This window comes from Opisthocomus hoazin, chromosome 20 (assembly GCF_030867145.1).
Source record: "Opisthocomus hoazin isolate bOpiHoa1 chromosome 20, bOpiHoa1.hap1, whole genome shotgun sequence".
NCBI lineage: Eukaryota > Metazoa > Chordata > Aves > Opisthocomiformes > Opisthocomidae > Opisthocomus > Opisthocomus hoazin.
This window is the reverse complement of record NC_134433.1, coordinates 13294251-13320202: the sequence shown is the minus strand read 5'-3', so window position 1 is coordinate 13320202 and position 25952 is coordinate 13294251. Positions and strand designations below refer to the sequence as shown.

The 25952-nt window shown below is 39.9% G+C and overlaps 1 protein-coding gene across 2 annotated transcripts in view; it reads right to left on the bottom strand.

The window, feature by feature from the left end:
- The window catches only part of ULK2 (unc-51 like autophagy activating kinase 2), a 40386-nt gene extending 14680 nt beyond the window's left edge, over positions 1 to 25706 (bottom strand). The window contains exons 1-15 of one of the 2 annotated variants that reach the window (XM_075440463.1): positions 25629 to 25706; positions 23444 to 23536; positions 22135 to 22176; positions 12734 to 12766; positions 12321 to 12357; positions 10643 to 10816; positions 9428 to 9501; positions 8330 to 8431; positions 7887 to 7945; positions 7488 to 7570; positions 3962 to 4012; positions 3509 to 3597; positions 2632 to 2803; positions 1619 to 1679; positions 1279 to 1371 (exon numbers count right to left, since the gene is read on the bottom strand). In XM_075440463.1, the coding sequence (XP_075296578.1) occupies positions 1279 to 1371; positions 1619 to 1679; positions 2632 to 2803; positions 3509 to 3597; positions 3962 to 4012; positions 7488 to 7570; positions 7887 to 7945; positions 8330 to 8431; positions 9428 to 9501; positions 10643 to 10816; positions 12321 to 12357; positions 12734 to 12763 (1025 nt within the window). In that variant the 5' untranslated portion in view covers positions 12764 to 12766; positions 22135 to 22176; positions 23444 to 23536; positions 25629 to 25706. Of the gene's footprint in view, positions 1 to 1278; positions 1372 to 1618; positions 1680 to 2631; positions 2804 to 3508; positions 3598 to 3961; positions 4013 to 7487; positions 7571 to 7886; positions 7946 to 8329; positions 8432 to 9427; positions 9502 to 10642; positions 10817 to 12320; positions 12358 to 12733; positions 12767 to 22134; positions 22177 to 23443; positions 23537 to 24818; positions 25545 to 25628 lie in introns of those variants that run through there. The other variant, XM_075440462.1, reaches the window with a different exon arrangement.
- Positions 25707 to 25952: the final 246 nt, after the last annotated feature.

Sequence of the window (25952 nt, the reverse complement as noted above, 5' to 3'; positions counted from 1 at the left end):
CTGAATTTACTCAACCAATAATTAAATCAAACTATTATAGTACATATACTTACAGTGTGAACAACAGGCACCTGTTTCTAAGCACACGACCCTGTAGCTCTTAACTTTGTGATGTACAGATAACGTAACTGGCATACTTCCATAAAACCCATAACTCTAAAAACTGTGACACCTGACAATTTAAAACAGGAAATTACAATGTATTTATAATATACTGTATATGGCCAATTCAGAGCAAATGGATCTTTACAGACAAACCATCCCCATTATCTGCCCTTAAACATAAAAGGTAAGACTAAAGCTGTATTGATAGCCCATGTCAGCAGATTTCACAAACTGCACAAAGATCAGCACAAAGTAGCAAACTTTTCTTGTGACAAGCATTTCTAAACAAATAACGCTGACTTGCAGCCCTTTAGTATTAGGATAAGCCAAAAATACACCCAACATAATAGCTTTATTCCCCATTTAGCCACTCATCCTCTTTCTGTTTGTACTGAGAACATTATGAAATTCATTACTTGGTCAAATGACAAATCTGATCCTCCTGTTTAGATATTACATGAGTAGTTAAAAGGCATGATCAAGCTTTACATTTTCCAATATAATACAGGAAAGATTTCAGGCACCACTGATGAATAACAGTTATATTTCACACTAGCAGAAACTTAGTTTACAACCATGTGGAAGAAAAGAGGACTTATTAACAGTCCTGCTAAAGCAAAAGCTGCACTCCATGTTTAGCTCTTTCTTGTGGCTTCTTTGGTATCTTGTGAGACACAAACATGAAATTCACAGTAATCACTTGCACAGAAGCCACACCCCGTTACCAGGCACAAGACAATCCAGCCACCAGACACAAATCCATAGCAATTTGGGCTTTTTAAGTTCCTCTTCTCTCACAACTACTACTTAAAATGTACATTTGCCTGTTGACTTGCTAAATGAAGACTGCACTGTGCTTCATAACTCAGAAAGGGCAAGTCAGTTATGTCTTGGAAGTTTCTGATTTCAACCAGTTGAAAAGCTAAACAGACAAAAGAATGCTCTCTTTCCTTAAGGAAATCCTTCAAGGATGTATCAGAGCCAGAAGTCAGCTACGCAACCATCAGCTATTAGAATGCATTAAGTGTAGAGAGTCTGGAAAACACAGGTCTAGCTTCTATTTCAATTCAGTTTCCAGTAGTCAGCCATCCACAATTTAGAAAAAAACAACCAACCACATAGTAGCAGAGAACCTTTTTAAAAGAGAGGAAATACTAAGCCTACACCACACACCTGTTAGCTGTACCAGAAGCAGTACTTCGAGTAGAGGCCGAGGATGGTTTCTGTACAGTTCCTGAGCTTCCAGAAATAGTTAATGGTGACTGCCTGTGAAAACAAAAACCACTGTCAAAAGACAGGTCTTCACATCAGAGAAACTATCGTCTTCGCAGCAATACTCTGAATTCAGGCTGTTTATACATTCATATTAAATTCAACTTGGCATATTAATCTTTAAGACAGTCCACAGAGCTACGTAAACCCATCACTGCCAAAAACCCAGCAACCCCTTCTACAGCTGCAGTATCAATTTTAGAACATGAGACTTCTTTTGGATAAAGTTCAGCACACCTACCCTCCACACATCAAGAACTCGCTCGAAGCCCGCCTGCCAGCTGCTCCCAATGGCATATCATCTACAGTAAGCAGAACACATTGAAAACCCACGTCATGCAGCAGAATCTTTAAAAAACACATCTCCAATATTACTGTTGCAGAAATAATCACTTCTAACAAACTTCCATGAACATATTAAATTTTTTCCACAAACTGTTTTGTGTATGAAAATACCTCAAATGTGACCTATAAGAAAAAAGTAATTGGGGATGGTAGTTCTTTAACAAGTTTTTTTTCTTGTTTGGTTGGTTTTGTTGGGGTATTTTTGCTATACTGACTATAATAATTTTGAAATAAAATCTATTGTTTAAGAGTATAAGGTTATCAGCATTAAGAAGCTTATTATAAAGAATGACAGAAAACCCTTCAGAGATCAAGGCACTACTTAAGTCAAATATTTAACACAAGTTGGTGGCGTTGCATGGAAATCAGCTGACTAGCTTCCTAGTGGCAATTCAGGTTTGGAAGATGTCATAAAACGCCAAAGTGCTACATCCAAGTCTTCCTACTGCACAAGCTCAGTCTGGTGCCTTGCTTTTCACATTAAGCATTTTTTAATGTTTTTACCTGCACTTGTTGATTATCTAAAGCTCCGCAGCATGGTCTATAAATGTTCAGCTAGTCTGGAGGTAACAATGTGCCTGCCTTCACTGAGAGAATCTTTGGGCTTCTTAGCAGCAGTTGTTTACAATTGACTCTCTTCTTCTACTGCCAAAATCCAATAGTTTTCATGACTTTAAATTACCTTGGTATCTTTGACATATCTGGCTACTCAGTTTAAGGTAAAAAGGTCCCAGATGGACATGCAGGTGTACTAAACAGCCTCCCTTCAAAGAGTAACCAAACTAAAGAAATGAGTTCTAAGGTCAATTGAGACACATTTAGAGAAGAGAGCACCGAACAATAACAGGACATAAAGGTATGTTACCAGTGGAAATTGGTTTAAAACGTAAAAATACAGAAGGTTCTTACATGAGTGGTCTGAAGAGATGTTGTGTGGGACAAGAACAAAGTCATCTGTGTCACAAGAGGAGTTCTTGCTACTGGTACTGGCAGAGTCTTTAGAGACTTGAAGATAGTTAGGAGGACCCAATGGAGGGGAAGACAAATTTTCTTCCTGAATATGCTGCATGTCTGGCAGAGACTGGGGGGGGGGGGGGGGGGGGGGGGAGTAAAAAACCCACTGTAAATCCAGTGATTCAGAATGTAGAATTACTTTTTTAACTATGAAGCTTCTAAAGCAAGAATCATCACTAGCTTTGACAAAAAAAAAAAAAATTGGGGACTTTTTTGTTTATTAAGTATTCAGAAATACAAAATGTATTTGAATGTGGAAATTTCAAATACTGGATAACCCTACAGTGTCAATTTAGACAGTTCTACATTAAGGCTGTGAATTTAAACAGCTGCAACTTACTCAATCATTCCTGATGATACAGATGCACCTCTTCCAAATACTGCATAAAACTGAAGTCACCAGTTCTTACCAGCGTAAGGGGCCTTAGCCAAAAAGGCTAATTCAAAAATTATCTGTAACATTCATTATGTTGCAAACCATATTAGCATATCTGAAGATTTGCTACTCTAGCTTTTGATGTGTATATGTATTTTCTTCTTTAACAAAAAAGAACAACAACAAAAACCCCACAAAGTACAACACAAGGAGCAAGAGAGAACCAAAATGTTAATCCCATTCTTCTAGTAAAAGGCAGGGGTATTTCTTGCTCTGTGCTCTTCAACACAATAGTTTACACTGTTCAAGAACTGGAAGATCTAAAATCCAATAACTCTTGGCTAAACATTACAGAAAATATTTTCTAGACATTGTTCTGTACATCAGAGAACTTACTGGAGGAGAAGCAAAACGGCATGAAGGAGAGCTACCACAGGAACTGCCAGAGACTGAGCCTGCATATGTGGGCACTGGTACAGGACAAGCTAAAAGACAAAAACCCAGGGGGGAAAAAAAATGGGACTGAGATTTTGAGAGGCTGAATTTCAAACAAACTCATTTCCTTACTGCTTTTCATTCATAAACCCTTATACAACTTATGAGCACAGCACATCCTTAAACATACAAGGGTATTTAACTTCATTTGAAATCTCAAAGGAACTCTTAAGAAAGTATCACATTTCAGTCTAGCATAACACAAAAAAGGATTCCACACTTAGCCTCACAACAGAGCACAACTCATACTCCGGAAAACGCCTCATAAACAGTGTGATATTTGGCAGATCTTTCTCCATTCCAGCCTCCAACATTCATCATTTACACAATAAGTGCAAAACCAAAACTACTTACACTTTTTAATTGTTGAAATCTGATCCAGGAAAGGGTGGTTGAAAAACGCTTCTATAGAACAAGAAACAACAACCATTGTGAGTAAAAGTACAAATGACCTAGAATTTACAGACTATATTGCAGATAGTGATAAATGGTTGCCTTCCTAGAATCAATATTTCAAAGCCAGAGGGTGAAGAGCTTATAAAAGATTAAAGTCTTCAATGTTATATGTTGCCATAGCATTTGGAAAGGAACCAAAAATCAACTGAATAACTTCAAACAACAGCCAGCAAAGCAAATCAGACTGAATTACTGAAGAATATTTTATGACTGTACTCCAGGATCATGTACACCAGAAGCCATCCTATAATCGTCACAAAATTATGTTCTCTATATTCAATATGGTATTAACTCAGTTTTAATTTGCTTTACGAAATGATGAGCATCTTTCACATCACATACTGAAAGTATTTTCACTTCTACCTTTCCCAAGGACCGATGCTTATTCTTGAACCCATTAATGCCACTCCTTAGGTGCCCGAGAATGACAGGATAGAGCAGCAGTCGCTCTCCTTCCCGTTTCCCAACAGCAGAACATGACCTGTGCAGCCGGACCACTCTAAAGCAGAATTCCACGCAATTTCTTTAACAATTTCCTCAGTTAACTCATTACTGGTACAATAGAAACATTTTGCTGTTGTTGTAGATGGATATGCTGAGACTCATTTAATGGACTTAGCATAACCAGTTGGCTAGCAGTTTACACGGTAAGTTTTGTTCTACAAGAAGCAACCTTCAGCTAGCTAGGGGAAATCGAGGGTTGGTGGAAGCTAGTTGCTGAGCTTTGTGAACTTTAATGTTCTAACAGTTGAGGAAAAATAATGCTGTTCATCAGACCTAAGCAAATAACCAGGGAAAAAAATAAAACAAAGAATCTGAGGGCTGCAGTATCTCCTCTTCCTTCAACAACACTTTCTTCCATGACCCAGTAAGGAAGGGAGGCTAGCTGTAACGCAAGAGCAATGTAATGATTAACTTTAACACGAGGATCAGGTGTTCTTGAGCTTTTGTACAACACCTGCTGTTCTACTTTATATTGCTGGAAGATCAGCAAGATTTCCAATGCTATTTTTACTTTAACAACAGGCGACTGGGCTCAGTTATACACTCTCCCTTTCACTCCCTTTGCTAAGCACATTCCAGAGCAGCCCCTTTGAGGCCCTTTAAGTGGCTCAGCCAAGGAAAACACGACTCTCATCACTACCATTCTGCTTTCTATTTTTCTTTCTAAGCACAAATGCATTCTCCCACTACCACAAATGATACAGTGAATTTCCCATATTTGAAGAAACTGTAGGGATCAGCACAACCCAGAGTGCAGTGGAATCAATTACTCAGAGTCCATGTTTGTGACACGGTAATTCTTCTACGCATACAAATTTATAAACTGATTTCTGAATACTGTCACTATCATCTGGGACCTCTTACCCAGTTATTATGAGTTTTTTATGGATCTGAATTCCACTTCAGCTTTTACATACAGGAGTTAGATCAAGTCATTTCAGTCATGTCTACACACAAAAATCCATGCCTGATTCTCAGAAGAGCAACACCTTAATTATGCCAGTACTGATGGATGTTTTAAATTCCAAGTTATTAAAAAAAACAAAATTTGATATTTCTTGGAGCAAAATATAGCAGGAATTGAAAAGGAAAAAAAAGTAACCAGGAGAGTCTTGAGCGTCAAGTAAAGAACTAAAAAGCCTTTTGAATCCTTCTCTCTCCACAGCCTCACAAATATAGTCTTCTTATCACAAATACACAAGGACCACATGTGATGAATGAGTCAATTTGTGTATTTCAGCACTGCATCAAACCAAGCTTACATGCATAACTAAAGAGCAGTGGTGAAGGTTCATCAGCAGAAACAAAAACTGAGCATGTCTGACTTTTGACTGCAGCTCACCCCAGGCTCTCAGCATCACCAGAGCTGACAGCTCATGGTGAGGGAAGAACTGGGTCTTATCTGCACAGAGCCTGAAGAAACTTAAAGGTTTAGGCTTTCTTGCCACTCCATAGATTAAACTTGCCAAGTCACCTATCTTGTTGCCAAAACAAATCTCAGTGTAAAGCACATTGCTGTTGATATAAAATAATAATAATGAAGATAATTGTATTTAGCTAAGTTAGCTTTAATTAACTAAAAGTTTAAGATCAACATCTCCCGGCAGCTATGATAAAACTGCAATAACAAATACTGGTATAAAATTTAAACAAACAGCATGAGTAACATGACAGCAGCTAAGAAGAATTAATCAAGATTTAACTTTCCAGTGGTGGTCTTTTAAAAATGCTGCTTTTTTTCTTTTAATGCAAACTCAGGCATTACTGCTTTTGCAGTAATACGTAACCAAAAAAACAGCAACAAAAAGGCCTTTTGAGACTAGAGTAACACACAGTGCAGCCAGTACAAAGCACACAAAAATCTAAACTCTACTCTTGACTAATTTTGAAGACGCAACAGTTGCAGCCACTCTGAATGATTCAATAGTACTGATCCGAGGCCTTGAAATCTTAATAAGTTAGAATAATGTTCTGCAACCAAACATCGCCAGCTAAAGAGAAAACGCCAAACACAGCAGTAAACTGGAGCCAAACAAGTTCACTTTTGTTAAGGGGGTATCCATCTACTTTGTACTACGCTTAACCTCCCAACTAATTAAAACTCAGTCCTAAACAGACCTTGCAGTAATTTAACAGTATGAGAACTTCAGTCACTGAACAGTTTAAAAATCTTAAAATTTGAGGACTTAACAAAATATGACACAACTTTTTTTTCCTACTACTTTTTGGTTTAAAACAAAAAGGTGAAAATATTTCACTGAAATAAAGAAGTGTCTACAGTTAGCAATACGCAAGCACAATAATACTGGGAATTCAACTTTGCAAATATAAACAATTTTGACATAACATCACATGTCTCTATGCCCTCAGTTGTAGATAAATATAGCTTTCAAGGTCAAATCAAATGTACACAATTTGTAGCCCCATTAATACAGTTACGATATTTACAATTTGCAAGAGAAAGTAACAGGCAGGAAACATTTAAAGCAACTTTGCTTCCAAAGTGGGTTCTTCCAGTACTTGTTACATTTCTGCAACCATCACCAGGTGGAGATCAGAGATGCCTGCTCCCAGTCTGAAGCCAAAACAGCAGTTAAAGTAACAGAAATATGACTGTGACATGAAATTTAAGGCATTATCAATCAACACTGTGGGGAAAAAATAAGGCCACAGTCAAAAGAATTCAACTAATTTATATTTCACTAAGCTACAAAGTCATAATTTACATGCATCACAATACTGACAGTAGTCACCTAATAATTTATTTTGGCTGCTCTGCCTCCTTTATGAGGACAGAGAAGAAAAAACATACTTCAATTTTCATGTAATTGGATGTAGACAAAATGTCAAGACAGTTATTCTGGCCACATGAACACAACTAACAAGGAAAGTCAAGAGAGCAAAAGGAAAAGTTACGTACCAAAATCCATTCTATCTTTTTGGTTTCTCTGAAGCAAACCCAGCAGCAGGTCAGCCAAATAAGCTGATGTTTCCCTAGGAATACTGCACACAAGAAGTAGTAAAACATGCAATAAATTTCATGCATGCATGAAATAACGTGTAACACACTGAATTTCAGGAAGTCAGCATTCTGTCATGGCCCTAAGTCTTCACTACACATGCTCTACAGCCTTAGTACAGGACACTTTCAACTCAGCTAGGTACAAGGAAGGCAAGATGCAACATGAGTCACTGGTATCATACTATGTCCTTGTCAAAATAGCAACATCAAATATTTTTATAAAGCCCAGGCACTCCCAAAGATAAAAAAGTGTTCAATCAACAAATGTAAGTGACAGGAAAGGCCATGGTGACATACCTAGGAATCAAATTCCTGTTCTTTTCATAAAACATTCTCAAATCTTGAGGACTATTGGCCTGTCAAATAAAAATGTACATTAATTAAAGCTCAGTTTCATGAAGAAAATAGCTTTTGTACCTATGCACACATACAGAAAAAGGAGGCTTTTGAATATGGGCATTAAAGGCGAAAACCCCAAGCACAGCAGTGACTTCAGTGCTGCGTATCTTTCTATATTCCTCTGGACTGAACACACTGATCTCATAGAGACTAAGTACGAGCAACTTCTTCCTTGGTATCCTCAAGTGATCTGGCCTTTAACGCATTGACAGTACACTCAAACATCTGTGTCATCTTCTCACCGTACTGCCATCATACTTACTTCTGTTTTCATGACTGGAAGGAAAAGCCCTAGGAATTTGCATGAGACTAAAAAGAGGGAGAAGGAAATAAAGTGTTACCTGAAAAGGTGGTTTTCCAACAAGACACTGATAAATCACAGTTCCTATGCTCCACAGGTCTGCTTTAGCATCATAGTGTTGAGACATAATCACTTCAGGGGCCTGGAAAGAACAGCAATATCTCAGAAGGGAAAACATAAAAGCAAAGCCACAGCAATACGAATTCTACAGTTCTTCTGTCAGAGCAGTATTAACTGACACCACTTTACTGTAAGAAGAAATTAACATATTAATCTGCATCACATCACTTGGAAGGTAACAGTTCTACCTAAAATGAAAGCTACATTTCAAAAATACAGAAAACTAGAATGTTGATGTTCTGAAGAAAGCACCTAGCGATTGGCACGTATGGGAATAAGAGGTAAGTGTTCTTTACTTGGTTTATGCAGTCCTCCTTGTGGATAAATTACCAAGTATTTCATAAGGAATATCATTATCATCATTCTACATATACAAAAACACGACAATGGAAAGCAAAACTTCTTCCCGTCTTCCCATGACCATACAGTACAGTAGTGGTAGTGCCAAAGTCAGACAGTTCAGTGCTCAACTGACTACCACACTACTTAGTAAAAATTAATGGCAGTTAACTCTAAATTGTTTTTTTTTAAACAAACAAACAAAAGAAACCCCACATGTGAGAGAATACATTAAATAACTAGAAAAAAAACCCTCAAGTAGTTTTTTAACTACTAGTGTAAAGCTCTTCTAGCCTATATTTAATTACTTATCATTTTCTTAGAAACTGGGAAGGAGACAATGCCCTATTTCCGGAAAAAAAAAGTATGAAAGTGGGAATGAAACTACTTTGCCAAAAAAAAAAACCCCAAAATAAGATGTATTGCCTTTAATTCTCTAAGATTTTTCCTCCCTGCAGCACTAAGAAATGCCCAGTGCCTCTCCAATTTTAAAAATGGTAATCTCCAAATCACAAGAAAAAAACAGAGGAGCTAGTAAAACTAATGAAAGGTGAACTGTATGTGGCCTCTGATATTTCTGAAGCAACATTATGCATTTGCCAATCTGCAAGCAGCAAATTATTCTGTTCAGGTAGGAAAATATTTGAGATAAGCAAATCCGAAATACACTGTCACCTACCATATACATAGGGGAACCACACAACGTTGCAGCCATCATGTTGCTATGCAGATAACGAGCAAAACCAAAGTCAGCTATGTAAAGAAACACATTCGTCAATGAAAAGAAAGATAATTTTCAGATTTTTGAAGTCTAGAAATTATCTGTCTCTTACTGAAATCTGCTGCAATTACCAGTCAGAGAGAAAAAGACAGGTATAATACATAGACAGCTACAGGGAATAGTAAAATCAATACATTATTCTTTCAGTGTAACATAATCTTCCAAATAGCAAGCCAAGAAACAGCAGTGGCATCATTTGCATAAACTGCTGCTCAGCCATCTCCCCAGCTGCAGAGAATGCTGTCTGGCATCAGCAGGAAAGGATTAAAGTCAGTGGCTAAATATAAATGGTTCATTAAGAGTGATGAATATACAATCTGCTTCAGTGAAATCACGTAAGGTAGAAATTTAAGAAATTAAGTTTCAAATGCTTGAATTTTTCACATAAGCAAACGCATGTGAAATTATCAAGTAAGGAAAGCAAGAGAAGAGGTTTTGTCTCCTCTGTGCTCTGTAGAAGATGGAGTGGGTTGGTACAGACCTCAGATTTTGGTTGACCAAAAGCAGAGAAAAGAAACTTCTTAAAAAAAAAAAAAAGTATTTTTAAATGGACACTTAACAGACAACAACGAGAGACTAAAACTCCTGAAGTGTCCTCTGAAGAGGAGTCTGGGAGTATCCTGAACAGTTGACATCTCCCCCCAGTTACAATGCCAAACCTCCTTCTGACAAAAATAGGCCAAATCCTGTATTTCTAAACTTCTCAAATAACCCTTAGGAGCGTCTACCACAAAAAACACCCAGCTGGTACTGTGACTGAAGTCTCGCATGCACACAGTTTTTAAATGGGCTAAAGGCTACTCGAAGTTTCAAAGGTTACAGTTTTATGTCTAATTAAAATAGTTTAACACCAGAAACATCAGCTAAATAGTTTGGTTTTTTTTTTTTCCCTGCAGCTTTAATTAAAAAGGTCTCTATGACTCAAGCTCTTTTATACTAAGAATCTGCATTATAGCACAAAGCTCACGTTCTGGACCTACTATCTGATTTGCATCAATTTAATATACACCATATCAAGTATATCCTCTGCGCATTAACTACAAAGACACTCCTGAGTAGTGAAACAATCCAACCGTGATGATTTACCTTTAGATCAGAGAAAAGCATATTTACCTATTTTGATGCGTATGCCACTGACACTTGACTTCCTACGACTGGCGTAAGACAACAAAATATTCTGCGGTTTAAGATCCCTATGAATGATTCCCTTACTGTGCAGAATACGCATAGCTGCTGCAATCTGCTGGAGGAACACTCGGATGGTGTCTTCACTAAGAGTTCCTTTAGCTGAAAGTAACATACACATTAGCAGGTGAGAACATAAATATCATTATCTTTGGACAAAAAGCAATTAACTTCACAGTGATCAACTGTGAAAACAACAAGGACAACCAAATCATAGTGAATTCCATTCAGAACAATCCAATCTCCAGTATTTTTCTACAAATGGTATGTACTCTCAATCACACATCCATCTCCGTGGTTTTACACTAGCTACAGTACTCTGAATTATCTCATTTTGCAGCAGTTTATTCAACTCCTTAGGACAATAATTGTAAACTTCTCAATCATCATTAAATCCTAAACTCGCTAAGAAGGCAAAAGAGCCAAGAAAATAGAACTCCACAGTTTAGAACATTAAATGTACCTACAATCAAGTTACAACCTGAACTTGTAAAACCTATTCTTTTTTTATATCACGGGGATGCAGATAACCATTCCGCTCAAAAAATTTCATCCATGATAAAATTTGTTTTGAATGGAAAAATTAACATGTACTTTTGAAAGTCTCTTCAGAAGGTGTTATCTCATTCTGCAGTCTGAAAAAGTACCGAACGAAGGAGCTGGATTATACTGTATGAGCCTTTCCAAGGATTTTAACGAGAAGGGAATTAGGCTTTTAATATAGACAGTTACCATAACAATAGCTTTTCAGAAAAGGATTCCTTCAACATATTGCAGATACAAAGGCAAGTAGAGGAATATTTTCAGCAAGAAATAAAATGAAGATTAACATCTCTGCTCAACATTTTGTTTGTAATAAGAATCTATTTGTCATGATTCTGTAACGTCTGTCTTCACTTTGGGCAGAGCCATGTTGAAGGGTAAAATCTCTCCTAAACCAGAACTGCCTCTTTGTAGAAAGCATTGTTATATAAATAATTCAGTATTTTTTAAGCTCACATTTTGGAAAAGAAAGCAGGTGGAATCAAAACACTGGGAGCAGCCGCCAAGATATGACTTTCGAAATAGAAAACCACCACATTTTTCAGCATGCTACTTACGGTTACCTAAATCATCTCTGTCATTTACAAAGAAGGGAATGTTACATTCAACTGTTTTGAAAGCAGTGGCAAAAAGTATCTGTCTGTACATTATTTTATTCACCTTCACTGCTAGATTGTGGGATTTATTTTTAATTATGAGTGACATTTATAAACACTGGGAAATACTTTCAACAGCTGCAAAACCGTATGTCTTCCAGCAGCTTCAAAATGTAGTTTTCAAGTTCCCAGGGTGGAACACAAACACACAGCTCTGCTGCTGTCCTTGACCGGAGATCGAATACAACGCTAAACAGATCCTCACTGAATTCAATTACTCTTATAAAGAGGCTACTCTAAAATCACATCAAGATAAACAAGCATTACGGAGTTACAGACATTCCATAAACATGAAAATATTTAAGACACAAGCAAAAAATCTCAGAGAAACACCAACAGATTACAGGAATACTGAACACAAACTTGTAATGCAATAGCTTCTTTGGAGAGACATAATAATCAATTACCTTGTAAGTAATCTGCCAAGTCTCCACCATTGCAGTACTGTTAAAAAGAAAGGTTTTTATTCAAAACACAAGCACTGAAATACTTGCCATATAACTTTTACTCTGTAATCTTCTGACTAAAATTAGAAGATCCTGTCCAGCTGTTTGCCTCAAAATTGTTTTGTCAATTATTTGTAATTAATAATTTGAGGTGTAATGCTTCATCAATATGTAACAGTATCGTAAAAGGAAACTGAATAATTTATGGAACAAACACTGCTGATAAATTTAGGAGTGCACACAAAATTAATAATCTAGTTTTCAGAATTACTTGTTTTAACAAGTCATGGTTATTTTGCAGCTGGGCAAAAAAGGAGTTTTGTCTAAAAATAATCTTTAAAACCATCCAGAAATAAACATGTGTTAATACGTACCTCCATCACTAAAAAGACAGAATTGGGCATTTCCTAAAAGAGAACAAATTCCATTTAAGAATGTGACAAGACAAAGCCTTCAGTACCTGCACTAACCAAGTGCAACACGAGATTTTCAATCAACTGAGACATCTTACATTAGTCACATACATTCCCCACCATTAAATATTTCACATTTTCTAAAGCATTAGTATATGTAAAAAAATCACCAGGCAGTATCCTGAAGGCTGAAGCTATCATCTGAAAGAGCACCATACAGCACGTAACATCAGTTTCCACTGTATGTCACCCCCTTAACTTTCAACTGCCTTGGACTGCTCTAGCAACACAACTTCTATACTAAAAGCCCTTACAAATGAATATACCTTCACTATCACAAATCACTGAAACGAGTCGCTAACGGGACAGTAATAGTCGCGAATATACCAGACAGAATTCAAAACTGAGCAAGACAATTTGCCTATGAAAACCAGTTTTCTAGAGGAGGAATTCCAAATTAACGTTCCCCTTTTCTGGGTAAAACAAGCTTTGGTTCTGCCATCTGAAAAGCCAAAGGTCAGTCAGAAATAACAGAGCAGTTAACTGTCTGGAATAAACTGATTCCCGAACGCTATTTTCTAGGATAATTAATTCAGGAATCATGCATACTTCTGTAAAACATCTCCCTCCAGTCACTGGCAGAAGCATGTCCCTGCCACGGACCTAAATGCCTTATGGCAAAGGTGTGATTTGGTATGGCAGTTCTACTGAGACTTTCCAAAGCACTGACCTCCTTTGACCTATTTGCAATCTGAATTCCCTCTCTTGTAACTGGGCAAGAGTTACTGAAAGACAGATTGGCTAACTTCTACTGTAAATTATCTACACGCTCTACAAAATGCAGTAAAAATATCTGCGCTTAAACCCAGCTGTAACAAGAACATTAATATTTTTTTAGAATATTTATTTTGTGAGAGGGAAGAAAGAGCCTACCTGTCTATGCCAATAATCAACATTGCTTTCTACAAAGTCTCCTGCACAAAATAGTTTTGTTGTGCCCACAAAGTTGGAGACACTTAGTGGTGTTTTATAAAAGCAAAAGCATTTTTTTCCTTTCAGTCTTATTCAGTCAGCTCAGAGAGAAAGAACACACAGAGAACTAGAAGGAAACATAAGGCAAGTATACACCAAACAGGATGATGTTTTTAGTTACATAGTATGTTACCTCCCTTTCACTTCAAAAATAACCTTAAACAAAGGTTGACAGTTTGTGGGAAAATATGTTTCAGACACTTTAGGGAAAAGAGCAAGATGGCATACCAGACAAGGCCAGGCATATGCCCCAGCTGGAAGTGGAACTGCAGACAGTCTGACTGTATCCTGTTAACCAGTGTCAAAAAAAGTCAAAAGGGACATTGCATGGCAAAACACAAGCTGTGAACTCAGCCATCTTTCTCAGGGCTTGTAATAAAACTTCAGCCCATGTTCAGTTTGACCACACTGGCAAGAACTACCACAAGAGTGCCATTTTCAAGGGCTCGCTAACACGTCAGGCTAGGAAGTTTTAAAATGAAAAATAAAGTAAAAATAGGTCCATGGGCCCCAGCTAGGGAAACCACCTACCCTAAATACCACGTGGATGGCACAGCCCCTTCAATGCAACTTCTGCCATACCATCACAGATGCAGATACCCACTACAGAGAACTGCAGTCAGTAAAGCTCAAGATCAACTGGATGTTTGAAGGTTAATTCAAGACTCTATTAGGCTGCCTCACTTTCTGGAAGCATTTAGTTTAGCCACCCTCATCTGTGTTACAGAAATGCATTTGAGGTTCTTTCCAGCTCAGAACATCAAGCACATTACAGATCTGTTTACATTTAGAAATTAGCTTCAAAGAAAGCAAGTTTCTAGGAACATTAGCCAAATCTGTTGGGAATGGGCAAACTCCAACCAACATAGCATATTAAAGCAGCAGTAGATCACATTTCAGGAACTCCCAATTGTTCAATGTTTCTGTAACAGCTGTGGCCAACACGAACCATAATTTGCAATCCTATAAATGCCTCAAAACATAAGTGCATACATTAAAACAAAAAAAATTAGTAATTACTTATTCTGTAAATTACTGAAAATACACAATGATAAATGTTGTTTCTTTCTACATTGTTCCCTTGCAACGTCTTCCAAGACAAACTCACATTCTTCCAGGAGCCCCAAGGATGCCGAAGAGCAACTCTGAGATCCCAATTTATCAAACTGAAAATTCTGCCACCTGAGGATCACTTCACTTAAAGGACAACTGTGATGTGTAAAAGAATAACACAGCTCTGAAGCGTGGAAACCATCCGCTCTCCAGTGACAAGAAAGAAGCTCAGCTAGTGGATTTCCACCCGAACATAGCAATCCCATGAATCAGAAATAGATGTTCCACAGCGTCAGCGCCTCCACTACACAACACGCTCTGTGCAAAACCAGCAGCTTGCGGCAGTATGTAATGCTCAGCTCATGACAGACATTTATTCACCACAGAACTAAGAGAATGTGTTTTCTGGATTCCCTTGGAAGCAAAGCCCTTTCAAATGAAACGCTCGCTTCAGAAACACGGAGCTGATGATGTGTTGTAATAGCCCTCACCTGTTTAAAGAAAGTCATTCCTACAGGGTACACCAGATTTCCCTCAAATAGCATTACTCATCTTTTTTTTGACAGATATTCTTGATTAATAACAGCCAAAAAAGTCACTGGGCTAAAGTCACAGTAAGAAGCAGAGCGTGTTTCCTTATTGTAGCTTGGATAATCCTTTTTTATTAAATCAGCAGAGCAGATTAGAGGTCTCACAAAGAGTTTTTCCACAACTGGTCAAGAGTCATATCTAATCCATATTGTAGAAGTAATATTTTGCACAGCACTGGTACCAAGCTTCCCAGCTGCATCTCGCCCCAACTTTAACACATAACCAAACACTTTTCAGCATCCCACTAATGCAAGCTTTAGCTCAAAACAGCTGAAGCTGTTCATCCCTTCACAGTTGCTCACATTTTGCATTACAGTTCTTGGCCAGCCTGGCTGGGAATGTGATCTCCATTTTGGGAATACATTCAGGAAACACCAGTCAATTCTGTAGATGCATTTTTCCCTTCTAAAATATTTTGCTGAACAATAAAGACACCTCTATGATCATTCTCTAGACTTCTGATTTTTGTTGACTTGCTAAGCAGAACAAAGTGCTCAAAACAGGAAAGATTAGTAAAGCAGCATGTTTCAGATCTAACATTCAGGAATAAAGCTGACCTAGCAAGCTATTTTAAACTGCTTCTTGAAGCAGATAACAAAGCTTTCAAAAATTTACATTGACATACAGATCATAAAATTACTGCAGCTGGAGTTGTTCTGGCCTACACGTCTACCTAGAAGAATAATCAAGCAAAATGAAAGTATGTTGTGTTGCAACAATTATGGAACAGTTTTCCCAGCATGCCTTGCTTTGTTGCTTAAAGTCTTCTCAACAAAAAACTAATTTTGCTCCTCCTCATTCTGAATCTAGGTTTTACTTGCAAGTTGAAGCAAAAGATAGCAAAGGTTAATAGGAAACCATTTTACAACTCTGAAAGTTAACAGATAAACCTACTAGAAAGACATTAAGAGGCAATGTATTTGCCAAAACTTGCTGTGTTTTAATCCCAGACTTCCAGCAGTTGTCTCAGGGGATGTGAAGCTCCAATCCAAATCACAGGCTCAGCACAGTAGTTCCATTGAAAAGACATTAATTTAAAAAAGAAGTCGAAACATCCATGGTTACTTCTGACAGCTGTTGCTAGAACTCTAGTGTACTCACAGAAACACACCCTAGATTTCCTTTTGGTGAGGAAGTCCTCCTTTAGAACAAGCTGGAAGTCTGCAACAAGCTCTTAGGGAGCTGCCAAGGCAGATACTGTGGCAAATAAATAGTTACTACGTTTTTGCTCCAAGTCCCTGGATTCTGCTTAGCTGCAGTTCATGATTAGATTCCCAGAGCACGAGAGTTAACCTGACAGCTTGTGCACTGCTATTATCTGATACATTAATATGTGCAATATTTGCTTAATTTTTTTTGGCCAGGAATACACTATTCTTTTTTCTGAAGCATTAAATACATTTGGCAAAAGTTCTAATGATTTAGTGAAACAGGACTCGTGCAGATCTTTTTAATACTGTTTCTCACTATATTACGGATACTTCTGTTTTGCTTTGCGAGTGCGCCACAGCAGCAGCTTCTAACGTGTTCAGCTCCTATCATCTAAAGGACTAAACATTTTGTTAGTTCTGACGAAATGTTAAGTTTCAGACTAAATGTCACTTGATTGATTCACATAGTGTGCATGCTGCCAATTATTCACATAAAAGAGCAATCAGCCATGGAGAGATGCACCACGATAGCTATATCACTCATTTTCTGTTACGTGAAATGCTCTATTTAACATATATATATGTGGCAGGTAGCAAAAGAGACTGGCCTGCTGCACAACACCAAGAACAGATAAAACTGTTTGCAGCACACCAAACATTTAACACGATCTTCTGGGCCAGTTTTGAAATACAAATTATAGCATCTAGGCACAGCAGATAAGCTGACTGCGTAGTAACTCCTACTCTTTGGTTCTGTGTGCCAAAACAAATTTTAACTGGTTGCCCCTAACCTTCAACACCTATACTGGTGTCGTTCCTTGCAGTCCAATATTGTTGTAACCAACCCTCCAGTTCGTATCAGCTGCCAGGTAGTATTTCAAAACCTTTACCAATTCTACAGGGCAGGATTTTTCTTTCTACCTGAACACTTGTCTGAACAGCATGTTTTCGAGTGACTCCACACACAGCGCGGATGGATATCAACAAACACAAAGGCCTTAATCAAGGAGCTGAGGGGAAAAATAAAGATATTGAGATATCCTCATTTGAAAGTCGACAGTTCAGAAACAGCTATGATGAGAGTATGGAGACAACCAAAGCTGTGAGACACCAAGATCAAGAGTGCACACCAGAACTGTGTGAAGCAAATGCCTCAAAAAACATATGCAATACTACCAGACCAAGTGGAGTCCCTGGCTAAACCAACCAGCAATATTTAATTTCCACGGGTAAAACAATAAGTATAGATAAATATGGTTCCTTCTATAAGTGTCCTTAGTAAGAACTCACGGGCACTTGTGCTGAGGTGTAGGTACCAGAAGGACCACTGGCTTTGTTCCCACTAGCTTTCACTGCTTTCAAGGACAGCAGAAGCAGCTGCAGTTATTTTATCTGCTATGTACCAAGAAGCTAAGACAAGAAACGATTTCTGTTCAGACACTGTTTCTCCAATAACACAGTAGAAATTATTTCTCCCTAAACTACTGTTCAAATAGCAAATTTCAGACTCCATACAGTGAAGACATTAATTCATTCTTCTAAAATTCTATCTCCAAGATACATTACAGCCTTTCATTCTGACGGCTGACATTCTAAAGAGGTTTTGAATTAAATTATTTGCTAAAACAGGCACTGTCTGGCACTGTGTGAGAGATTAGTTCTGCTCAGCACACACTTGGGATCATGAACTGCACAAAACTGTAAATTCATGTCCTAAATATAGCACATTCCAAATAACTTACTGATACCTTCATACTTCAGTATAATACTTTATCCAAGGACCTCAATGTACTTTATGCTGGTGAGTTAGAGGTTATTTTAGATTCCTCTTGCTTTTGAGAAACAGTGGGCTTCATTTTCCCAATTAACATGATCCAAGACTGTCTGATCTTCTTCTGCAGGATGAATGACATCCCATAGCATCACCATGGGAAAAGAGCTCTATTCTTACACCATTTTAGAGATTCAAGAGCTTTTTTATTCTGAAAGAAAGAATACCAAACTCTTGCCAAAGACAGTAAGTAAAAAACACCTCAGCAGGTTACGTCTTGCCATTATATTCTCAGGTTTTTTAAAGCATTTCACTCCACGAAAAATTAATTTCACATTTAGATGTGAGCTGCATATGCTTATTTTTCAGAGCCCTGCTACTGCAAAACATTCGCCTCTTACACATAGAGAGTTCATATTTAGGTATCTCCACAAATGCCTTCAGTCTCAGAACCACTGGTCTCCACACCCTGGTGTGTGCAGATCCCTGGCCTTCTGAGATGGCACAAATGACAACGACATGCTCTGCTTACATAAAATGCATATTAACTGCAGGTCAAATCTGCCAGTGTTGCATGTTACCACCTTACAGAAATCAAGGGCAATTATCGTGCTGGCACCAGAACAAAAGCTTTTTATGCCGACCAAGGCACACACAACATTAACGGCACATCAATTCATTCGGGTGTGTCTCCAGATGAATGGGCATTTCTAGTCATTTAACTCAGTGGACCCTATACATACCAAGTAATGTATCAAAGCAGTCTTCATAGGAGCTGAAGCAACTGCACTGTAGAAGGTTCATATGCCATCAGCAGAATGGCTCATAAGTTCTCCTGGGATCTAATTAAAGCCTTAATGGTATATGTACCTTTATTACAATTACTTGTGTGACTGGTCAAACACAGATCATGCAACAGGAACACAACCATGAACAAACAGAGATGAAAGAGAAGGAATCTAACTGCCTCCTGTGAAAACAATTCCAAATAAAGCCTTCTGCAATATCTAAGATATAACTACCCTTTCGTTCTCAAACTTCAAAGATACATTCCAAATTGCTATGCAGGGATACAGCTTTAATCCCAAAGTACTGCTATTAAGTGCAAATAATTTCATGTAATATTATGAGATGTAAAAATATTTATTCTTCATGGCAATTAATTTACACTTTTTTCACTTAGTTTTGCCACTTTATTGCACACCATCTTTTCCATCTGAAAACTCGGTACCACGATCAGTTCTTGGATTATTCAGCTAAATGATCTGCCAAACAGTGCATCTGAAACACAAGCATTTTCTTATTCCAAACTGTCTAAGGCTAAGAAAAACTTCAGACCAACAGAACTGTAAAAATAAAACTGACTCCTGTCACACTGAGAACTTCCTACTGTGACACAGACTCCACTGGCTCCAGCACTGAAAAAAAAAAAAAAAAGCTTCTGTAACTTAAAAATTGCTTGAAATCCTAAAGTCTTATCTGCTGTACTGTATCACTATGCTCACAATACCACAGCAAACAAAAAGGGCAGTACACGCTAGAACATGAAATGCTAAGGAAAATTAGTAGGTGTAACAGCCTACTAGACATGTGAATGCCTTGCATAGTGTTCGTTCTTGCTGGGTTATAAATTAATGTAATCATACAAGTTAATGATGTATAATATTTCACAAACATAGCCCTGTGCAGAAAGGGGAAAGCTTATTTGTGCAAGTGTCACATTCTTTAGAGCGTATTTTGCAAAGCGATTTCTTCTGTCGAAGTAGCATCATAGTGCCAAGCTTTGTGTTTGCCATGAATGTATTTGAAATACATCCAAGGTATGAGACACAGGTTTTCCCTTCTCTTTGCTTTAACTGTTGATATTATTTAAATGCAGTAAGTCAGTGACAAGCAGGAACACTCCCTTCTCAAATGGAGATCACAGGACTGATCAGTCAAGAAGTCCTGTCACTCTAAGGGCACCCTTTCCTGTGGCAGAACAGAAAAGCATAAAAGTTCTGTTTTCACATAACCTTTGGGTAAAGAAACCATAGGCAAGTGTATGGCTCTGTCCTCTCTTCCCTTGTGGATGTTCTGTGCATAAATCAAAAGAAGCAAGAGCCTCTCCAAGGCTTAGAAGATACACAACATCAAAACATCAAAATACATATCTAGTCAACTACCCTCAGGTTGAGCTGCAAAGCTTACTAAGTAATCTTCACATACAAACAACTGTAAATGATAAATCCGAAATTCAGCTGCTTACCCACCAACGCCCTCAGTCAACAATTCCAGTTTCTTTTAAGATGTCTGGATATACTAAATTTAGGATGCTGAGAGATGACTCCCACTTAGCAATACTCAGGAAAGCCTGTTCTCTTCAAGAAACACAAGAGACTATACCTTCCCTCTCCGAGCACCTAATATTATTCAAAATGCAGAGTGCTGAAGTCAAGACCCAGGAGGGAAAAGAGTCTATACATCCAAAAGGGAAGTTGCAACGCATGAACATCATCGCTCTGTACCAAAAGTCAACAGAAGTTAGCATATGTCCTGTAGTGCTAACACACAACAAAACCCGAGCCTGCCTAGCACGTATCATGTGAACACAGATTTCTATAGCTACACAGATATATATCTACAAGTAAGTTGCAATCCTGTTAGGATGCAAATGTGTAAAGACAGAAAACACTGATGAATGTCGAAATGTCTATTTTGCATTGCTTTAACTATGCAATGCCTCAAGGATGGTTCTTAACAATTTTTTCATAAATGTAACTCTGTATTAAAGATTAGAATTGAGCCCAGGAAAGAAATGTATAGTTCTTATTCAAGTAGAACAAATGGCTGTAGAACCTACATCACGTCATATGTAGCTTTACTCAACACTTGTAGGCCTTAGGATACAAAAAACGTACTTTCTATTATATAGAATACACTACTCTAGACAGGCTAGAAAACCAACTCCTTCACCTTATCAGGCAGAATCCTAGGAATAAAAAAAGGAAGACAATTTGAAGCAATTCAATACTTCTTTCTCCTACTTGAAAAGATCCAAATGTCTGCTTGGCTTTTATACTTTATCCTATCCATTGAACACAGGCAACAGCAATATACACATATGCGATCATGGTCTCCTATTTCCTTCAGCTCTTCCTCACTGCAACACAGGGCTACACAATACATTTCTTTGTTACAGACATCTCAAAGATGCTGCTCCTTTTCTACAACAGAGTATTTTAAGTTATGTTGACTTCATGTCACTTGCTTCATCCATCCAGATCAACTCCTACTAGTACATTTTTCTTCAGGTGTATTCAGTCGTTACCCACAAACACCCACTTCCCAATTAAATTACAGGGCCAAGGAAACAATGCTAATTCAGGAGAATAGCTACTGCCACCAGTAGAGCTCCCAGCCCAGCCAGCTGATGCTTTTTCTCTGGAGATAGGACCAGACTACACAAGCAGCCTCTGCAGAGGTTCTCGGGCTGCCTCTTGCCCCTGCTGCCTGGAAGTAAACTGTATTGCTCACGGCTTTCTGTCTCAACTGTGCATCCTGCTTATTAAAAAGAGCCGATACAAAAGAAGCGCTTAGCATGTTGAAGATCAGATAACTCCCCTGCCAGTGCTAGGGAACTGGATTTCTTTTTCTAAGTACTAAATTCATCATAGCAACAAAATACATGGCCATTCAAAATTTTCTACTTGAGATATATACATGGGCATTATATTTTCATAAATAAAATTTAATGAAGAAAAAGGCATCAGGATATATATTACCTGGACATCATAGAGAGCTACAATGTTCTCATGTTGAAGTTCCTGTAAAACAAAATATTTGTATTATGCAAATAATCTGTTGTTATTATTATTATTTTAATTATTATTTTAAATGCCAGGTGATAATTGAAGAGAACCACATTTTACAAAGAAAAGTAGCATCTTTTTTAGACCATCTGTTGGAACTTGGAGGAAATCCCAGCTATTTAGACAATATTTACAGGAATAGGAAATTAGGCAATACCTTCAGAGGTCACAAAAACATTTGGTTCCAGAACTTATTGTCTATGCCATGTTACAGAAAGTACTACAGCACAAGCTACTTTAATGAGTACCAAAAACTGACCAAACTTTGATTTTACAGTCTCTCACAATTTCTCACTTAGCAGAGCAACCAACTACACTATTTTCAAGTCAACCTTACCATTTTACAGTAAAAACAGAAATCAAACCAAATAACACCAAATAAATCTCACAGGAGACCTCATGCAATTATTCATAACTGCTCAAGAAAACATGTCTTTGCTAAGTACTTGCAGCACACTAATACACCCAACACTACAATGTCTGGTATAGAATAAATATACTGGAATATAATACATATATATTAGCATATAAAATAGTGACGTATCTCAGGAAGCTTAGAAACATGGAAAGAAAGCAGCACTAATTACTATTGCAAAGCTATGTAAAATGAGATAAGCTGAAGTTCGGAGAACGGAAAATGCTAAGAGACCATCCGAGACACTTCCATAAAATCGCACTGAAAAACTATACGATTCTCCGTTTTATTTCCTTCATTAGAGCCACACTACACATTTTAAGTCAATTAACACAACTCAGAAGTGGGAAGACCGCTTCAGGAATCAAATTCAGCATGCCGATTTTAGCATTCAAGGCATCTCTGAGCAAAGAAGATGAAGAAAGATCAAAGACTGATGGGTTACCCTCAGCTGTGACTTTTGCTGTATGCACTGCTTAGGAAAGGTGCCACGTTAGCCATCCTGCAGCACAAAGTTTTCTGTATCTGCAGTAAGCAAAGCACAGAGACTGGTTCTGCAACAACTTTCCACTTTTAACTACAACTGCATGCCCATAACCTGTTCCGAGACCACTTCCAAAACTAAAAAAGTATCTTTTTCTTTTTTCCTGGTCTTTTTAGTTCTGGATTTCTCCCGGAACTAACAAAGAAACAAAAGGCAGAATAGCAATTACTGTGATACTACCCATGACCCGGAATGAACTAGGTCAAAAGTCTCTTTTCCTTTTCAAGTAAAGCAGCTTTAAAAACCACTGCAAATTAACATACCTTTAAGATTTTTATTTCTTTTCCAAGTAGGATTTGTGACTTTGACAAGTTCTTTTTGTTAATGCTCTTTATGGCTACTTCCCAATCAGTTTTCTGGAAACAAATAAACAAAAAAGTATTGTCAGTTTTATATATTTTTTTTAAACTTTATCCACTAACAACTAGCTAGTAAAGCACTGGAGAAAAAGTTGCGAGATCACCCCTGCTCTACCCACCAGCGATTACTACATCACATGACACCATGGAGAACTATTTCATTCCACAATAGCTCAGACAGCTATTAAAATCCAGCTGCAGCTACACTGCATTTTCATGGATTCAAAAGCATTAAAAAAAAAAAAAAAAAGAAGTAATCACATCCCATTTATGTCTTGGTAGTGGTGCTATGTATCTGCTTTTTAGGCGTCTCAATGATTAAGTTACTTTTAGTCTCCTTTAAGGACTTCCCATTTTCAGCCTTAGTATGCTCTACAGCTGAAAATAGCACCAGAAAACATCTGGGGTTTTAAGTAAACATATATTCTCTATTTATATATTATCTAAAAATACACTGCCTATTCATTTGTAAGGTGGGAGCACCCCCATTGGCCTTCAAATTTTTTATTTTCCTTTCTCCTTTTTTTTTTAAGCCCCAAAATCACTGGACTGTGCCGCTCCAACGCTCCAGAAGGATCAACCTGAGGAGAGCTGGTTTCTGCAGAGCAGAGCACTTCGGGCACCCGCACCAGAACCGGCTCTCACAGCACCGAGAAATCATAACGCAACTATGAATATCCGTGGTGATCAGCGAGCCACGCCAGGAAACCAGACACCTCCGAATCCAGGAAATCTCCAGCCAGTCCCAAAGGAGACGATTTTCCATTAGATCCCTCGCTGTCCAGCGAGATAAACAGGACCCTCCCGAGGAACAAAGGGGCTCGGCTTCCCCCCGGCTACCACTCTCCCCTCGCCGTTATGTCAGCGAGCGACCAAACCGCAGAGAGGTGGGAACGCGGACAGCCTGGGGGTTATTTAGCGGAGGAAAAGGGAAAAAAAAAACAAACAAAACACCAAAACCCCCGGGTTTATGGAGGCCGGGAGCCGGCTGCTCAGCTCCCGGGCTGCAGCAGCAGCAGGCCGGGCCCCGCCGCCCCCGCCCCGGTACCTCAGCCCATCCCGCACCTTCCTCTCTTTCTTTCTTTCTTTCTTTCTTCTCCCCAAACACCCGAATTACGACAAAAATCCCCCAAAGGACACAAACAGACGCAGCCCCGGCCTCCCCAGCTGCCACCCACCGGGAGGGGCTCCCGCCGGCTGCAGCCCCGCCGAGCGACCCCGACCCGGGGTTGTGTAACCGGCCCCGCTCCGGCCGCGGGCGAAGCCCATCGCTGTTTACCTTGCGGTGGCGACCTTTGAAGACCACAGCAAAGGCTCCGTGTCCTATCAGGTCCTTCTTGCTGTACTCAAAGTCCCCCACCACCTCCATCATCCCTCAGGGGGGCATGAAGCCCCGGGAAGGAGGGAGGGAGGGAAAACAAAGGGGCTCTTCCTCCAGCCGAGGCCAGCTACAGCCGCCTCACGACAACCGGCCGCGGGCTGGGAGCCTGCCCCTCTCCTGGCCGCCCCCGGCGGCAGCTCCTCTCATACCGCGGGGGCAGCCGCAGACCCCCGGGCCGGCGGGGCTGCTGCAGGGCGTATCCGAGGCGAGGGGCTCCGTCTGGCATCGGGAGGGCGAGGCGGGGAAGGGGAAGGCTCTCAGGGGCCGGGTGCGAGGGGACAGCGCCGCATCGGCGCCGGGACGAGGGGCCTTCTCAGCGGGGAAGGGGGCTCCGCGCCCTGCCGCTGCCCGCCCCCATGGCCTCACCACAGCGGGGGCTGCCGGCGCCGCGGCCCCCCTCAGGGACCGAGCCCCAGAGCATTCAGCGGGGCGGGAGACGCGGCCCGCGGCTCCGGGGGTGGCTGTCGCTGTCGCCGCCGCACCCCCCGCGAGGACGGGGGAGGAGTGGGGGGTGCAGACAGGGGTCTCTCAGGCCGCCACCGCCTCCCGGGGCTCCCGCCGCTCCCTCACCGCCGCCCTAGCAATCCGCACCCCGCTAGCCCTGGCTCCGACTGCCCGGACCTCCGCGCCACCCCACGCATTTTATAGGCCGCATCGCGCAGGCCCCAGCGCCCGGCTGCTTCCGCCGGCGGCCAAAAAGTGCCTCACCCGGTTTAACCCGGCGGGAGCGCGAGGCGGGGTCCCTCCGCCGCCATCTCTTCAGGGGCGCGGCGCGCGCCGGGCCCCGCCATGGCTGCCGGCGGCGGTCCCGCGTCCCCTCAGGGCGGGCGGGCGCTAACCCCGGCCCTGGGGACCCCCCGTTCTCAGCCCAACGCCGAAGCAGAGAGCCCGAAGCCGAGTTCAGCGCCCCCCGCTCCCCGCCATCGCTTTTACCGCTTGCTGTGTTTCACCTCAGCCACCTCAGGCCCGCCTGGCAGGGAGGAGGAAGGCGAGGGGCCGTGAGGTGAGGCGGGAGGGCTGGAGGAGGCCGGC